The 17,150-nt window shown below is 40.9% G+C and overlaps 1 protein-coding gene across 3 annotated transcripts in view; it reads left to right on the forward strand.

Moving 5' to 3' along the window:
* Positions 1-17,150, forward strand: part of camta1b (calmodulin binding transcription activator 1b) — a 266,259-nt gene that overhangs the window by 118,256 nt on the left and 130,853 nt on the right. For all 3 annotated transcript variants that reach the window (XM_079597128.1, XM_079597130.1, XM_079597129.1), the window contains one exon: positions 5,657-5,724. In XM_079597128.1, the coding sequence (XP_079453254.1) occupies positions 5,657-5,724 (68 nt within the window). The remainder of the gene's footprint in view (positions 1-5,656; positions 5,725-17,150) is intronic.

A 17,150-nucleotide genomic window follows, 5' to 3' on the forward strand; every position in this document is an offset into this window, starting at 1 on the left:
CTTGTGTCTGAACATACTTGGCAATAAAGCTCTTTCTACTACTTCTAGTACTTCTAAAACGAGTGGTTCAGAAAAGACTCTTAGGAAATCATTCTGTCTTTGGGTGTTAAGGAATGAATGTATTTATTTTCTGTATTTTACTTCTAAGGTAAAATGTTTTGACAAGCACTTACTGTCCTGCTCATGTCCTATTCTTAGGACCCCTTAAATGTGTCCCAATGGTGTAGTAACACAACTGACACAACTCTCACTTGATTAATTAAACCACTTGACTTAGTTCTTCGTTTATCCGAAAACACTAAGATGGTTCCTTGAGGACCAGACTCAGGACCTCTCTATGACCTGGATCCCCATTAATGGTCCTCTCACCTTCTCTGCCCTTCTCTGGCAGCATTTCTTATACTTCTTTTAAAGTATGCCACAGTACATTTCTCCAGTCCTCTGCCAAACTGAGAGAACATCAATCTTCGACCACTATGATGTCCTCTGCACCTTCGCCGAAGTCTTTCTCCTTGAGCTGCGTCTGGACGGCCCGACCACACACACATCCACTAATCAAACCGGGCTTTGGAGCGGCATCTCCACAAAGTGCAAGAGAGACATTGGTAAATGACAGTTAAAGGAAGCATTTATCTTTTCTCTGCAATAAGCTGCAGAGACTCCTGAGCGTGGTGTCGGTCTTGGCTTGTGTGTGCGAGTGCGGACAGCATGAGGACCGGTATGGCGGACACGAGCGTTATGATTAATGGCTCAATTTCCTCTCCCACTTTTTAAAGTGGATTGTCAATTTGCTCTCTGTGATTTGGTGACGTCTCATCTACTGAGTGGGTGGAGAGACAATGTAAAAGATTGTGGTTGAGCAGTTTGATTATGATTATTGAGATGACAGCGAGACTCTACGGGGACTTCATTGCTTTTTTCCTGCTGACTTTGGGAGGAAAGACAAAGACACTTCAATTTGAAGTGCGAACATGTGGAAGCAGACCAGAGGACATATCCGTGGCCTAAAAGAGCATGTTTATGGTATCATAATTTGTCATGTCATCTTATGGTGAAAAGTTTGGAATAACTATGTTTTTTTTTTTAATGTTTTTGAAAGAAGTCTCTTGTGCTCATCAATATGTAGTGTACATGTATCTCTCTTCACACCTTAGACTTTCTAGGCTGGTGGACCAGGCGGCCCTTGAGGAATCCCACGGTTAGACAGATTGGAAGTGATGGTGTGCTCAGAACAGAGCTGACTGTACCACTTTGTATCGTCTGCCGCTTGATAATGTCTGAGTGTTGGTTTAAGCACATTCGGTGCAGTTCAGCGGGGTACACTCTGACTAATATTCATTTCCGAAACTGCCAGCCGTCTATGTAACGCAGGTTTTAAGGGTACCTGTGGGGACCATGGCAGGAACCAAGTGTGATGGAGTCTTACGCTAATGAATCAGGGCACGTATTCAAAAATGATCTGTCGTGCAAAATTTTCTTCACCCTGCAGCAAATTGTGGAGGAGAGTATTTTCAGCAGAATGAGGACTCTCTCTGGTTTTCTTCACGGTGCCACAGGGAGCACTTTGGGTTTAAAGTGCATTCGAGCTTGGTCAAATGAGAGTCAGTTTTAGGATGACCCTCAGCAGAACTCCAAGGCCTCCATCTCAGCCTAAATTAGAAACTTAATATGAATTATGCAGAGATTCGGAGATGTAAGATCACATTTTACAAGCAGTGTATTAGGGATGGGCAGTGTTTGTCAGATTTGTCAAGACTGTTCAATTCAGTGAACAAATGCTCAAAGTTATTCTGCTCTTCTGGCAGTGTACCGTATCATCTTAATACGTTTTAATATTTATTTTATGTTTTAATATGACATAGTTCCACAAAAAAAGGTTTTAAAATCCTGCTGTTTTGGAGCACATGTGATGAATAAAACTGCAAAGTACTGCCAAAAACCATGCTGTAACAAATCATTGCAAAGCCCTTTGTGATATGTTCATCCTTGATGTCACTTCTGATTCCCATCCCTAACATTTTAAAATGATTTCAGTCATTGGTATATTGCATTTCCTCTCCATGGATCCTGTAGCAGAAGACTTTTTTTGATGTAATTGCCATTTTTGCCTTGCCTAATTCTGGAGTGTTACCCATGGTCAAACAACAAAAGACACCCCTCAGCTCAAGCGGGCCGGCTTGATCATTTAAACAAAGTGCTTTATCAAAAAGCGACTGACACTTTGAAATAATAGCTGGAGTAATTGAACTCGATAGTCATTACGCCTTTTCCACAAGCACGACGGTGATGCGAAATCCACACGTTTTCCATGAACGCTTCCCTTAAATAAACCTGTCAGGGAGTCATATTGTTCACGACTTCTCTTTCATATTGGGAACAACAGAAGGAGACGGATGGCAGGCCTGGCCTTTTGAAACAGGTAGCAGGATTTGCTCATGTCTTCCTTTGGTGTTGAATTGTTAGAAGCGTTTCAAAGATCATTTTCACAGGAGGCCGATTTGCATTTCATAAAGTTTAGCAACAAGCACTCAAGACGTAAGCCAGAGAGAGAGAAAGAGAGAGAGAGAGAGGCATTGTCTGGAAGGAAAAAGACACTTCAGTTTGTCTGGAGCGCCGGATCTTTCTCACACACCTCTTGACTCCCGTTTACCTCTACTATAGTTTAAAGAGCGCTTTGAGGAGTTTCGCATTTGTCGGCTCCTGAGTGGCAAACTTGGAGGCGCTCATTGGCAGTCAGAGTGAGGCGTCGGCGCCGCCCTTCAGGTTAACTGCGGGTTAGGGAAAGAGCCGCCTGGAGCGGGTTCGCTAGAATCCGAACGAATGGCCCCCGGGGTTCGCGGGAAGTCAGAGGGAGGGGGAACGGGATAAACGAAGGAACGGGGAAGGGATGTTCTCTGGCACAACGCTGAAGCCCCGAGGCCTTCATCTTCATTTCAATGCAAAATGACTTTGTCATATAATCTCTTTGGTGACTACAGCTCTGAGTTAGGAGCACGGAACAGAGGAATAATAAGGCAATGAGAGCAAAGAGGAGGGGAGGAGTGCTGGGAATGTATATGGAGCACAAAAAAAGCAAGCTTATCGAAAATAGAGGAAAACTAGGCTGAGAAGGGACAGTAAAGATGAGCGAGCTGCTGAGAATTGACTCCTTAATAAACAGAATTTGACAAAGGCCCGGCTCCCCGATGCTCGGTATCTGTCTTGTTGCTTGTTTGGCAAATTACAGTGGGTCATTGTTTTTGATTCAGTCCATCAGCGGCAGTGCCAGGACACTCCCAGGGTCCCAGCATAACAAACAATCCGACAGTGAGAACAGAGGCCCCCAGCCCAACGGTAAACAGGAGAACAAAGAAGTGTGTGTTGCGGTCACATAAGATGATGGAACGCTTTGAAAACTGTCACAGAAAACAATGAAGGCGGCCATTGGTGTGTTTGGCACAACTTAGACATTTTAAACTTTCAGACAAAGCTTTTGTCAGACAAGCCAACATTCCAACACTTCCTTTCTAGTTAAAGGAATAGTTCTCCCTAAAAATGTCAGCTTCTGTCATCATTTTACTTATTTCATATCATTCCAAACCTGTATGCGTCTCTACTTTTTCTGTCTGGAAAAAATGAAAGTCAATGAGGTTTTTGTTTGGAATTCTTCAAAATATCTTTGTGTTCCACCAAAGAAACAGTCATATGGGTTTGGAACAGCATGAGAGTGACTAAAGGATTATAGAATCAAATGTTAATTTTCACAATATGAATTTCAGTCAATTTTAATTAAACTTTCCTAAATTCAAATTGCAATTGAATTGAAATTCCATTCTACTTGAGAAATTGAATGGCTCACACTTTTCCTCTTGGCTCTTTAATGCGCTTCTCATTTCTCCTCTGTTAGGCCCATCCCTTCCCTCTTTGCCTTCAATAATGAGGCCAGCCGGGTTAAATTGGCACTGCACAAGTTGGCTTCTCTAAATTGAAACCGAGAGAGAACATTGCCAGTTGTGTTCCAATACACTTCCCTAGGCCTTCTGCCTGTTTCCAGAGCCGAGCCAAGAGAGCATATGGCCGCATGTAGATACACAGCGAATCTTTCGCGTGACTGTCAGCCGAACACTCTACCCTCCGCTCTGTTGTGAAGAGCGTCCTGATGTGTCTGTCCTGTAGACGTGTGCCACTTGTTACCCAAATCCCCTCTTTTTAGCCACATTACTTAATATAAAGAGCAAACAACTGTGATAGATAGAGCTGTTAACATATATGTGACGTACGTCGTCTCTATATTCTAGAAGCCCAGACTCTCATTCTCCTCACGCTTTGCTAAAATGAGCCCACTGGTGCATAAAATGAGATCGGTCTTTCAACTGATCTCAGAATTCAGGCACAAGTAACTCATGTGCACGTGAATGTTGTCTTAAGCGCTGCGGTGGTGGTTGCACAACGATACGATGCAGGATCTGGCTCTTGTCAGAGGAGTTGATAGTCGATGTGGCATGCTGATTGGCTGTAGGGCTCGAGATGCAGTTGGGCCCTTGTGGCTGTGTAATCTGGCTCCTGACAGCTGCACAGCGGGCCGTCTGAACACTTTACCAATACCCCGGAGCGACGGATGAACGATGGTCATCGTCAGGTCATCTAGAAACATCCGCAACTCTTGTATCTCGGCATGGAGACGGACGGGTTACTCATACTAATGCTCGAAACCGCTTTACACGAGATCATGTTCTTGGACAACACTCGCTAAGTTTATAAGACTGTGTTTTGTGGTGTTTAGATTGAGTACTCCAGTTTTATAAGGGCTGCTAGAGGAAAGCTGGTCAATTTTACAGCACCTGAGAGAGAGTAAAACTCAGTCGGAGAGATTTGGTTTTAGTACTTTTAATAGGTCTGCAACATGTAACCTGTTATCTATCTATCTATCTATCTATCTATCTATCTATCTATCTATCTATCTATCTATCTATCTATCTATCTATCATTCTATAATTCAATTGTTCTATCTATCGTTCTATTGGTCTATCGTTCTATCTATCTATATCTATCTATCGTTCTTTCTTTCTATTTATCATTATTTTGTTCTATCTATCTATCGTTCTACTGTATATATCTATCAATCGTTCTTTCTATCTATTTATCATTCTTTCATTATATCTATCGTTCTATCTATCTATCTATCTATCTATCTATTGTTCTATTGTTCTATCTATTGTTCTATCTATAATTTTTTCTATATATCTATCTATCATTCTTTCTATCTATTTATCATTCTTTCGTTCTATCTATTGTTCTAGGTCTATAAACCTTCAAACGTTTTAAACTTGAATTTAAGTTTATTTGAATTGCACTCAACCCTGGTGTTTACATGATGCCTCAAAGTATGTCCAAGAATGCCATTGTACATGGTACTTTTGTTAGTGTTTTAATCGTGTGACCAGTGGAGAGAAGGCGGGAAATAACAGAACAAGGAAATGTGGAATGTTGTAAGAATGTGTGCTGACTAGGATTTTTTTTTTTTATAGAAAATAAAGCTTATCCTAACTGATATCTTAGTTGATAATGGAACACTAACATTGTAATGATATTTAACTAGACAATTCGAATTTTTAAGACATGTTTTAGACGGTATAAGAGCACAATCCTGAATATTTCTTTATTTGATCTGTTGCAGGAGATTGCAGCCTACTTGATAACGTTTGAAAAACATGAAGAGTGGCTGACGACGTCCCCCAAAACCAGGTAAGATGACACGCAGCGTCTCCTTGTTTTACATGTGGAGTGTTACCTGAAAAGCAGAAAGGTACTGTACGTTTCAGTACAGCCGCCAGTTCCTGCACATTTCGCGGGCATGTGCAGACCGATAATGGAATATTAATGACTATTTATAATGCAAGATGTGGCCAGGTCTATTAGCTTAATGCTGTCTTTGCTCACCAATGCCATTAATGTGGGTGGTAATGTGGTGAGATCGTTGAACATCACCCTACGGTGATAAGGGCTCAGCACGAAATTTACAGTGTTACTTGATTTACGGAGCAGCGATAATGAAAAAGCTTTTTACTTTTAATGCCAGTTTCTATATCTATCCAGAGAGATAACAGCTGTGATATGATGATGAATGCAAATTAAGATAATGTGGTTATATATGTAGCACACGTCAAGAGCTACCAAATGGCACATAGATTATTTTTAAACTTTGACGTTACAAATGTTTTCAGTGCGGTTTATTTCTATAAAAGGCCATGCAATTAAATTGAATCATGACATAAGGAACTTGAGAGTAAAGACGAAAATATCCAACGGTACCAAAAAGAGCAATTTTGCATGCTTATCTGCAGTGGTCCAGAAAGATAAGTTTGGATTTATTCATAAACAGAGAGCCGTGGAAAGAGCAAGTGTTTGTATGGGAGGCAAATCAAGGGAAAGGGAAAATGTGGGCAGACAAATCACCACAGGGTTCCGGGTTCAAGAGCTGTTTACATGGCCAGAGGTTACCTGGCCAGCATCTGGACCTGTCATTCACCCAACGTGTACACACACACATTTGTAAGTACAGCGAGCAGAAGAGGCAAATAAGAGCTGAGCACACAGCCGAGCGAGTCTTTTAGAAACAACCTTGTTTTCTTGCGTAACGGTATTTAGTGATTCAGCTCTGACATCAGACACCAAATGACTCATAAGATGCTTTTTGATTTGTTTGTGTTGTACGTAGGCACACACACATACACAGTGCCCCCAAAATATATTTTAGGAATTAAGCTGCACATCAAAATGTCTGAGTGTCATTGCATTAGATAACAAAATAGCAAGCGTCATTTATTTTGATGAAAGAAGCACATGGATATTTTTCAAGCAGAACAAAAAGAAGTGTGTTGGCTTAAAGTAATCAGACGATTATACACTTAGAAAACATGCATTTCATATCCAGAAATGTGGATATTTTTCGTTGGATTTCATTTACACCATTCCAATAATCGTCTACTGCGAGGTTTTGATTTGCATTAGATTTTTTTTTAGCAATATTTGGCAAATTCTCTTTGAAAACGAATAGCGTTCAAAAGTTTGGGGTCAGTACGATTTTTTTATGTTTAAAAAGTCTCTCATGCTCATCAAGGCCGCATTTATTTGATCAAAAATACAGTAAATCAGTAATATTGTTTAAAATAACTATTCAAATTATTAAATATATTTTAAAATATAATTTGTTCCTGTGATCAAAGAATGTTCAGCAACAGAAATCATCATAATATGCTGATTTACTGCTCAAGACACATTTCTGATTATCATCGATGTTAAAACAGCTGTGCTGCTTAATATTTCTGTGAAAACATGACACTTTTTTAGGATTGGGGCAAAGAAAGTTCAAAAGAACAGTGTTTATTTAAAAATAACTTTACTGTTACTTCTGATCAATTTAATTTGCCCTTGCTAAATAAAAGTATTCATTTATTTCAAACATTACAAACCCCCAACTTTTGAACAGTAATGCACCTTTTCAAAAACGGTTTGATTTGCTTTTAGAGAGAATCTGTGCGCCCCCATTATGTGGGTCACATGAGAAAAGTGCATCCAAATTAGAGCTTAACGATGAAGCGTTAATGATATGATCGCAGTGTGTGACAGCGGCAGGACGCAGAGCAGCAGGGAAGAGACTGCCGGGCAACTGTCCTCCACACACACACACAAACAAACATGTAAACACAAGTGTTCCCACTGAGTCTCACACACGTGCACACACACAGCCCCTCTCCGCCCCCGGCCTGCCTTTACATAATGGCACTGATTTCAGTCTGCAATTTGCCATGGCTGTTTAGTGCAGCGAGTGCTTTCCTGCTCTTAATGAAGCTTGTGTGACTCCAGGCTGTCTTCAGGGGTCACAACCAGTGTGAGTTCACACTGCAAGCGGCGACTGGAGATACACAGCCGACATCAGTCCTAAATGCTTGCACACACACACATTCATCTCGTAATATAATTAAAGCAATGAAAGCACTGCTATGATTGTGTCGTCGTATTAATTTGAAGTTAAAAGAGTGCTTGTATCTCAGTAGTGACTCTTTATGGAACGAGCGGATGGGTAATTCACTCATGATATCTCATCTCAGGATATTAATTTGTTTTTATAGCACTGATAATACTTTTAAGGCCAGCTTTGATGTATTTTTGTTGTTATGTGTCGATTTGCGCTAATATTATTCATACAGTGCTGTTATTTGTTCACACGTATGTTGCTCTGCTGTGCATTGTGTGAGTTTGTGTGCCAGGTGTTCCTGCTCTGTGTATTTGTATTCATAAATGTGTCCTGGCGTGTGCATATGTGCGCATGTTAACCTTTATATCTGTCAGGTCTTGGCATCGCCACTAGTGTGTGTGTGTGTGTGTGTGTGTGTGTGTGTGTGTGTGTGTGTGTGTGTGTGTGTGTGTGTGTGTGTGTGTGTGTGTGTGTGTGTGTGTGTGTGTGTGTGTGTGTGTGTGTGTGTGTGTGTGTGTGTGTGTGTGTGTGTGTGTGTGTGTGTGTGTGTGTGTGTGTGTGTGTGTGTGTGTGTGTGTGCGCGCAGGTAACAGCACTCCAGGGCCTTCAATCAGTACAGTTTTCTCCAAACATTTATTTTAAGAATTATCATTTAGAATTATACTAATCATTGTAAGAAATAGAATATTTTTACAATAATGTTTAATATCAATTATTGTAACAAAAATATAATTTTTAACATTTAACATATTAACACGATTTATATGATATTATGCAAATTATAATCATATACCAAAAAATATTAATACTGCTACTACTAAAACTACATAATAATAATTGTAATTGATATAATTAGTGTTATTTTAAATAATTTTATATAATATAAAATGATAATATTTATATTATTTGTGTAAATTATGATCAAAAAATTATTAGATGAATAATAATTATATAATATTAATACAAAATCATGTATTTATAACATGTTATTATTATTATAATTATAAGATTTATATGTAGTTTTTGTGATCTCATATTAATTGAGAGACTAAATGGAATATTTGTACTTTGTCACATGGCTGGACCATTCAAATGGACTGATGATGATTTCATATGAAGCTAAAGCAAGAAGAAAAAAGATTTGACATTGGGATAAATATGGGTATTTAATTCAAAAGGGAAAAGTTTATTTTTCTTATCGCATTGGCAAATTTTTTTTTGTCTTAAGTATGAATTCCTGTGCTTTCTCTCTCCCATATTCCGCGGTGCAGTCGCTCCCAGACTCCTCTACAGAACAGAACATAAAGGGCCCTTTCCCATCAAAACAATGACGTCTGAGGAATACCAATGCATGCCCACTGCCGTTTTGTCAAAGTTTAATTTGGCTGATCTGCTTTGTGTCGTGTGTCTCTCCTCTCTTCCGCGAGGGGAGTGCATCTGAGGTCGTAATTAAACACCACACGCTCATTCATGTGCAAATCCACCCAGGGCTCTTTCAAAACCAAAGCAATGGAGGATAGAACAAGGAGAAAATTGATAAACAGAGGGAAAGAAAAAACCGTGAGGACGCAGAGGAGAAAGTGTCCGCACGTCTCCAGGAGTTCAAGCTTCCTGCTCGAGTTGTAGTGGACTTTGTAGGCCAGTGAACCGAGAAGAGCCGCCTGTACCGCGGTGAATTTTAAACAGAACTAGAATAGAAAGCACTTGTGCCGAACGGACCTTCGTCCGTAAATTCTCCCGGTTGTTCTTAAAGGTACGTAATTGACCAATTAAAGCGCTAATCATCCATATCAGTTTGTCATCAGAGTTGATAAACACGAAAGTCGAGTGAATTGATCCATAACAGAAGTTTGATTGGGCAGAGCGACACACAAACACAACGCGCACGGACACACACACATATATTGTGAGTCAGCATGTGTTTTATCTGACTTTCAGCCAGGAGAGAGATGGAGAGAGAGATTGATCTGCTCTCTCTATGTGATGTACACACCTACTGGCAGCTCCAGACACAAACAGAATATATTCAATATACCGACACACTGTACTTGACTGTGATGATAGTCTACAGACTGCTTTACACTTCATCTTCTGCTTTGTTTTTATCACACGTGTCCACTGGTGCAAAGTCAGATGAGCTGAGCGGACGCTTTCCATTCATTCTCTATGGCTGCCGAGCAGCAGGGGATTGTGGGATTGACAGCGCCGGCAAGCGAGCGATGAGAGTGTCAGAAAGAAAATTTTAACTTCACTCAAATGAAAGACTGAAAACATCCTTGTTGTGATGAAAAGGTCGTTTCAGAGCTTATATCACATTGTTACATATTACTATGCATATAGTTTTATCTTTCATTGTATTTTATATATATATATATAGTTTGTGAGATTGAATCGAGTCTAGATACGGTCTGCGCTGCACTATTGTTGGTGAGTTACAGCCGATGATAGTCAGGGATTATCTGTGATAGACATGGAGATGCACAAACACAACACAACTCAACACAACTCAACACAACACAACACAACACAACACAACACAACACAATGTCTTGAGATGCTTTGACATGCAGCATAATGAAATAATATTGATATGGTCCAGTTATTTTCATCACACATCTAGCAAATAAAGAAGCTCTGTTAGTGTGAACACACACTCACACACACACATCAGTTTCTGTTTGATGGCCACCTCTTGTTTGAGCGCCTTCCCGTAATCCCGAATGAGCAGTTTGTCGGACATGCCTTTTATTAAAACACCAAAATAACAACAGTGAGCTTTGAAGGTTTCATCGTACACAGCGCTCTATTCCTCCTGGAAATAAACTACCGCTTTCACACAGCAAACTGTGTGTGTGTGTGTGTGTGTGTGTGTGTGTGTGTGTGTGTGTGTGTGTGTGTGTGTGTGTGTGTGTGTGTGTGTGTGTGTGTGTGTGTGTGTGAGAGAGAGAGAGAGAGAGAGAGAGAGAGAGAGAAGATTGTGGAGATGTAGGCAGTGGCGATACACTGTGCGTGTGTGTGTGTGTGTGTGTGTGTGTGTGTGTGTGTGTGTGTGTGTGTGTGTGTGTGTGTGTGTGTGTGTGTGTGTGTCGCGTGCCTGCCATAATGAATTGTGCGCTGTGCCGTCTCTCAGACAGTACGTCAGCTCCTCTGGCTCTTCCCGCTAGTTCTGCATGTGTTGGCGCGCTGCAGCGGCAGACAGACTCTCTGCTCTGCACTAATGCTTTCTGGCAAGACACTGGGCATTTATTAATGCAGGAAACGAAATTGTTTGTGTGTGTGCATGTGTGAATGTTTGCATTAGTGTTGTCACGATACCGAACGTTCAGTAGTCTATACCAATAGCAGTGATACTTCCTGGTACCTAATACTAATTTTAGACACGGTGGTTACATTTTGTGTGTGTGTGTGTGTGTGTGTGTGTGTGTGTGTGTGTGTGTGTGTGTGTGTGTGTGTGTGTGTGTGTGTGTGTGTGTGTATATGTGTGTGTGTGTGTGTGTGTGTGTGTGTGTGTGTGTGTGTGTGTGTGTGTGTGTGTGTGTGTGTGTGTGTGTGTGTGTGTGTGTGTGTGTGTGTGTGTGTGTGTGTGTCCTGAGTGAAACGGTCCGTCCGAGAGGTAGTTGAGCAAGATGAAACGAGAGGGGTCTGGGAAGTGGCAACATGTCAATATGAAATAGAGAGAGAGAGAAAGAGACAGGAGCCAGAGGAGAGCAGCGAGAGATGATGGATGAGAGACGCCGTGTAAGACGCACTGAACCATACGGGAAGAGCAGAGGAAGAAATCTGACGGAATTGGAAAAGAGAAAACACAGCAAGCAGAAGATATGTGAAGGATGAGCACGCGCTGATACGTCTGTGTGGTCCGGGAACACACTGTTGACCGGCGAGAGGATCCCGGCTCTATAAAACATACAACACACCAAACTATCACAGTTGGAGTCGTGCGCGTTGGGTTGGCGTGTGTATTTTTGATAGTGGTTGGTCATAGTACATCTTTTGATCTGAGTGCCGGGTGACCTGATTCTGTCGGCCCCGAGCTCATGAATAATCCAAAACAAACCATCATAAACAAACACATTAATGCATTCTGCCATGTGCAGCACACAGCCTTGAATGTGTCCGTCATCAGAGCCTGTGTTCAGCACAGAGTCACTGATCAGATTGGTCAAGTTTTCAAACACTTGTTCCACATCTTTTTGACATTTTTGGAACTCTTGAAGTACTGAACACGCTATTTAAAAAAAAAAAAATGCCCAGAATACACAAGTATGAGAATGCAAACACCTCTAGTAAAAAAAAAAAAATGTGTCGGAACACAATTTAAAATGCAACACAATTATTTGATGCATTCTTGCCATAAGGGGTGCTCAGATTTTATTAAAAAGATCTTCATTTGTATGGGTTTGGAACGACATGAGGGCGAGTAATTAATTACAGAATTAACATATATGGGTGAACAAACCCATTAAAGGTCAATTCAATTTTCTTCGTTTTTCAGTTACTGTACAGTATGTTATCCGGTTGAAAGAATTTAAAAAATGACATTTGACAGAGCATTTGAAAGTAAAATAGTTTAGAAATGTTCGTGAGAAATAACCATTGTAGTCATTAAATATACACTTTGTTATTTCTAAAGCTCCCTTGAATTTGTTCTAGATCATTAGACGTGACATTATGGTGCCTTGGAAGCCTTAGGAGGTGCCTTCATACAAACGTCATTGACTACCTGAGCAGCTGGCTTCCATTTCGGACACACAGCCATTGAGTTAATACATTTCTGTGTGTGTGTGTATGAGTCAGATGGGAGAGAGAGGTAAAGCTCATGGGCAGATCACCCCTGCGAGGCTCAGTGTCTCCTGGTGATAAAGACTGAATTCAATTATTTAGCAGCACTTGCAGAACAGACGTCAACTCACCGTCCCTCCTCTAGGGATGAAGTGTGTGTCTGTTAGAGTACATCTGCTGTGAAAAAAAGCTGAATTTATGACTTGAATAGCGGTAATGAAATACCAGTGTGATTAGCATATAATGGTAAACAGAAGCTACGAAGCTTCTTGGAAACATTGAACCTGAAATAGCAGGTATTCAGCGTTCTTTTGGAGGTGAGCATTAGGGTTTATACTCCCGAGTGTGTTAGTTCTTAAAGGGATAGATCACCTAAAAATGTGTCATTTAGTCATGTTGTTTTAAATCTGCATGACTTTCTTCTTCCACAGGGCACAGACGGAGACATGTTTTGCTTTTTGCTTTTTCTTCTGTGCAATACAATGGACTGTGAATGAAGCATTTAAGCTTCAAAAAGGATTCACAGAACATTAAAAACATAGATGGAAAACAGCTTGAAGTTGTCATTCACCAAAAAAAAGTATTTAAATGGCTCCAGCTCTCAATGGCACATTCAGATGCTTTCAATAAATTTGTTATGATTCGTTCATAAATGATTATATCCAGTTCTTGTGTTCAACTCACTGACTCGATGACTCAGTTGCAATGTGCAACGACTCAGTGGAGGGGAAAATTATCAATGAATAACTTTAGCATTGGGATATTGAACAAAAGTTGTGTATCTGTTATGATTTAGCATCCTTATTTTGAAGTTTGAAATCCTCTGTCCCCATTCATTGTAAATGCATTGACACGAAAGATCAACACAGTCTGCAGAACATCTCCTTTCGTGTTCCACGGAAGAAAGCCGCACAACGGGGAGTAAATGATGACAGAATTATAATTTTTGGGTGAACTATCCCTTTAAATGAGACCACAGCGCTCCGGGTGTGATTAAACGAGACCCTGGAAACCACAAAGCCGTCCCAGTCTTGTTGAAACCATATTTTCCAGAGAGTGTGTGGTTATAGGCGCTTCTGATAATGCACATGTTCAACAAGGAATGATGGAGAGTTTTGACTTCAATTAATTCTTCATCATTGCATTAATTAATCTAAATCTATAGTTAATTAATTATGCAGTATATTTTTTTCTTGTGCATGTTTAAAAAGTCAAAAGGGTTGTTGGATGATGTTTTAAATTGGAAAATTAATATTCATAACTCCTAATGAAGTTTCTAGAATGACCCTCGATTCATGGCTTTACTGAGATTTAATTAACAATCCTGGCAGCCGACACCTTTGACAGAACGGGTGGCATAATCGAGTCACGTGGAGTGACTTATTGTTCGAACACGATAAAACATACAAACATTAATACCTTGCAAACGCTGAGCTCTCTTAAGATCCTCAAAGACACAGACATCTCATAATGTGCCATTCACAAATTATCCTGGCAAACATTCAGAGGAAAACTGCTTAAGTGTGAAAATAATGTCATGCAAGACTGAGCAGTAATGAATATATTAGGACTCGGGCATCTGATCCAAGGTCAGAGGAAAATTTGCAGCAACATTTATAGACCCCGTAGAATTTTCAATAATTGCCGTCCTGTCATAAAAGTTTAACCCTCAAACCGTGATATTGATGCCAGACATCGACCGGCAGCTAAATTAATCACATTACTATAGAGTGGGAGATTTATTACAGGTTTTTATTTTTTTATGCACATTATTGTTTTATTTGCTACTGTAGACTTGTTCATATATTTTTGAGTGGGGTTTTTTTTGGTTCATATACAGTTTTAGCATATTCTGGGTGCTTTTTACGGTGTTTCATTTAAATCCACCCCAAGTGATATTCAATGTACATTTATGCAGTGTTTCACCCAGATTAGGGTAATATTGTTTAGTCTTTACTCTTCAGTCTGCCCGGCTGTGCTCTCAGTGACGCTGTCCACGGTCCTGAAATCCCACTGACTCCACAGACTGATTATGACAGTTATGATCACATCAGCACTTGTGTGTGTGAACTCGCCGTGACCTCGGCGTCCTCCAGTGTGTAAAGCCCGACTTATCGCTGCAATCAGTCAACACACTGACCTTTATCACCTCACGCTTGACCCTGAGTCAACACAGGCCAATATAAGGGAGCGTTCACACACCACATTGCACACTACCACTTGCATTCAGGAACAACTGGATGTAAATATATTTGCTAAAAAAACTTGTATAATCCACATTTTCTGATTTCTCACTAGTAAATATGTGCCTGTGATGCATTACTCCAGGCTTCAGTGTCACATGATCCTTCAGAACTCATTCTAATGTGATGAGTTGGTGCTCAATTATGAATTGTGTGTGACTGTTTAAGCGCAATAAGCTGCGAAAAATAACTCAATGTAGACCTGAGAGGCAGCTTCATGTGTGCACCCATTCACAAAATCTGTGAATGAGTAAAACTATGCACAATATGCGCAATCCCACGCCGAAATTCAAGCCCTATAACACCAGCAATATTCATCCAGAGCAAATGAAACGAGTGGGTGAGGGGAGGCTAGTTTGTGTAACTCGCTGTAGGAGAGATGAGAAAGCACAGCTAGTATCATGTATCTATTATGCATAGTATTGGAAGCCTTTTCATATTTTTCAGTATATGTTTGACAACACCACATTGCACTTAGTTTATTACTTCAGATGCCTTTTTAAAAGACTACAATTGAAAAACATAGCCTACACTCTAAAAAATGCTGGGTTGTTTTAACCCAATTTTGGGTCAAATATGGACAAGCCCAAATGTTGGATCAAAAATGCAATTTAAAAATGTAACCCAATGGATGGGTTTGTCCATATTTGACCCAAAATTGGGTTAAAACAACCCAGCATTTTTTAGAGTGTATATAAAATTCAACCCGCCAAAGTGTCTAGTAGGAGTGACTGCGTAAACTGAAATCCACCTGCATTTGGCGGGTGTTAATGTCAACCACGGTCTGGATTGATTGCAAGAGTTTCCCTAAGGCAGGATCTTCCGTTCAACGTCACATATGAGTACACTCAATACTGGCGGTGTTTTGTGCTACGGTGAAATACAGCGCTCTCCTGTAACCCTGCGAATGTGCAGCATGTCATGGAAGCCCTTAGCGTTTGCTACTCCACATTCTGTCGACAAGATCAGAATGTTCTCTCTCGGTACGCAGCGGCCATGTTTCATTAATCAGCACCCGCGATCTCTCGGAATCAAGCGTCTCCCGCGGTCCCCCGTTCCTCACCCCTGCACGGGCTCCGCGAGGCCTTTCCCATCCAGATGAAGCTGTTGACGGGCGCAGGGGTCTTTTCCATCGCCACGCTGAGGGGCTTTTTAATTTAAGGTAATTAATTGCTGACCTCGTTTGACGCGGCACTTTATGAGTCTTTGGCGACAGCCTGTGATTTTCCGTGCTTCCCGCTGCTAGCGAGAACTCCTGCGATGATGCTGGCACAACTGAGAACGAGCGGTACCGAGGAAAGCAAGCAGGGATGAGGCGATGGGTAAGTGGGGTGGGAGAGCTTGTTGTTATGTGATTCGAGGGGGGGGGGACACACAGAAATGATCTGGTGCTTTCTAAAAGAGACGAGTGATTTCCCCTGTCTGCTGTTCTTCCTGCTCTGGTGGAGGCTGCATCCCTCCGTCTGTCTCCAGACTTGACTGTCAGGGGCATCCACTCCATTTAATCAAACACATTTTTGTGATTACATTCGCCTCCACATTCCAGAGAGAGAGAGAGAGAGAGAGGGAGAGATGGAAAGAGGAAGCGGAGAGAGTGTTGTGGATCAGTAAACCACCTAGTGCCACAGTGTCTGCTGACAAAGTAAATCACACACACATAAGAGACGAGCTGGGCAGCCCATTACGAAAGCACTTCCAACTCGCCTCTTTCAGTCTCTCTCTCTCTCTTTCTCTCTCTCTCTCTCTCTCTCTCTCTCTCTCTCTCTCTCTCTCTCTCTCTCTCTCTCTCTCTCTCTCTCTCTCTCTCTCTCTCTCTCTCTCGCTCACAAAAAAATGAAAACTCTGCCATCGTTTACTCACCCTCGTGTCTTTTTCTTCTATAGAACACAAAAGGAGATATTTAAAGCAGACTGTACAAGCTGCTCTTTTCCTTACAATTAATGTGAATGGAGACCAGCTGCTGATTTCCAGTGACTAACCACTTGTTTCTCACAAGCTATCATATGACTTTAGAAGACAAAGATCAATCATGCATCAATCATCTTCTCGAACTTGTAACGAAAAACCTAAACCAGCTGTTGACAACAAAAGAGAAGCTTTAAGAGAGGAAAAGAAGAAAAGAAAAGCTTGATGCTTTAATGTTTGAAAATGAAGAAATTGGGACTACC

This window comes from Phoxinus phoxinus (assembly GCF_949152265.1).
Source record: "Phoxinus phoxinus genome assembly, chromosome: 22".
In the NCBI taxonomy this organism is placed as follows: Eukaryota; Metazoa; Chordata; class Actinopteri; order Cypriniformes; family Leuciscidae; genus Phoxinus; species Phoxinus phoxinus.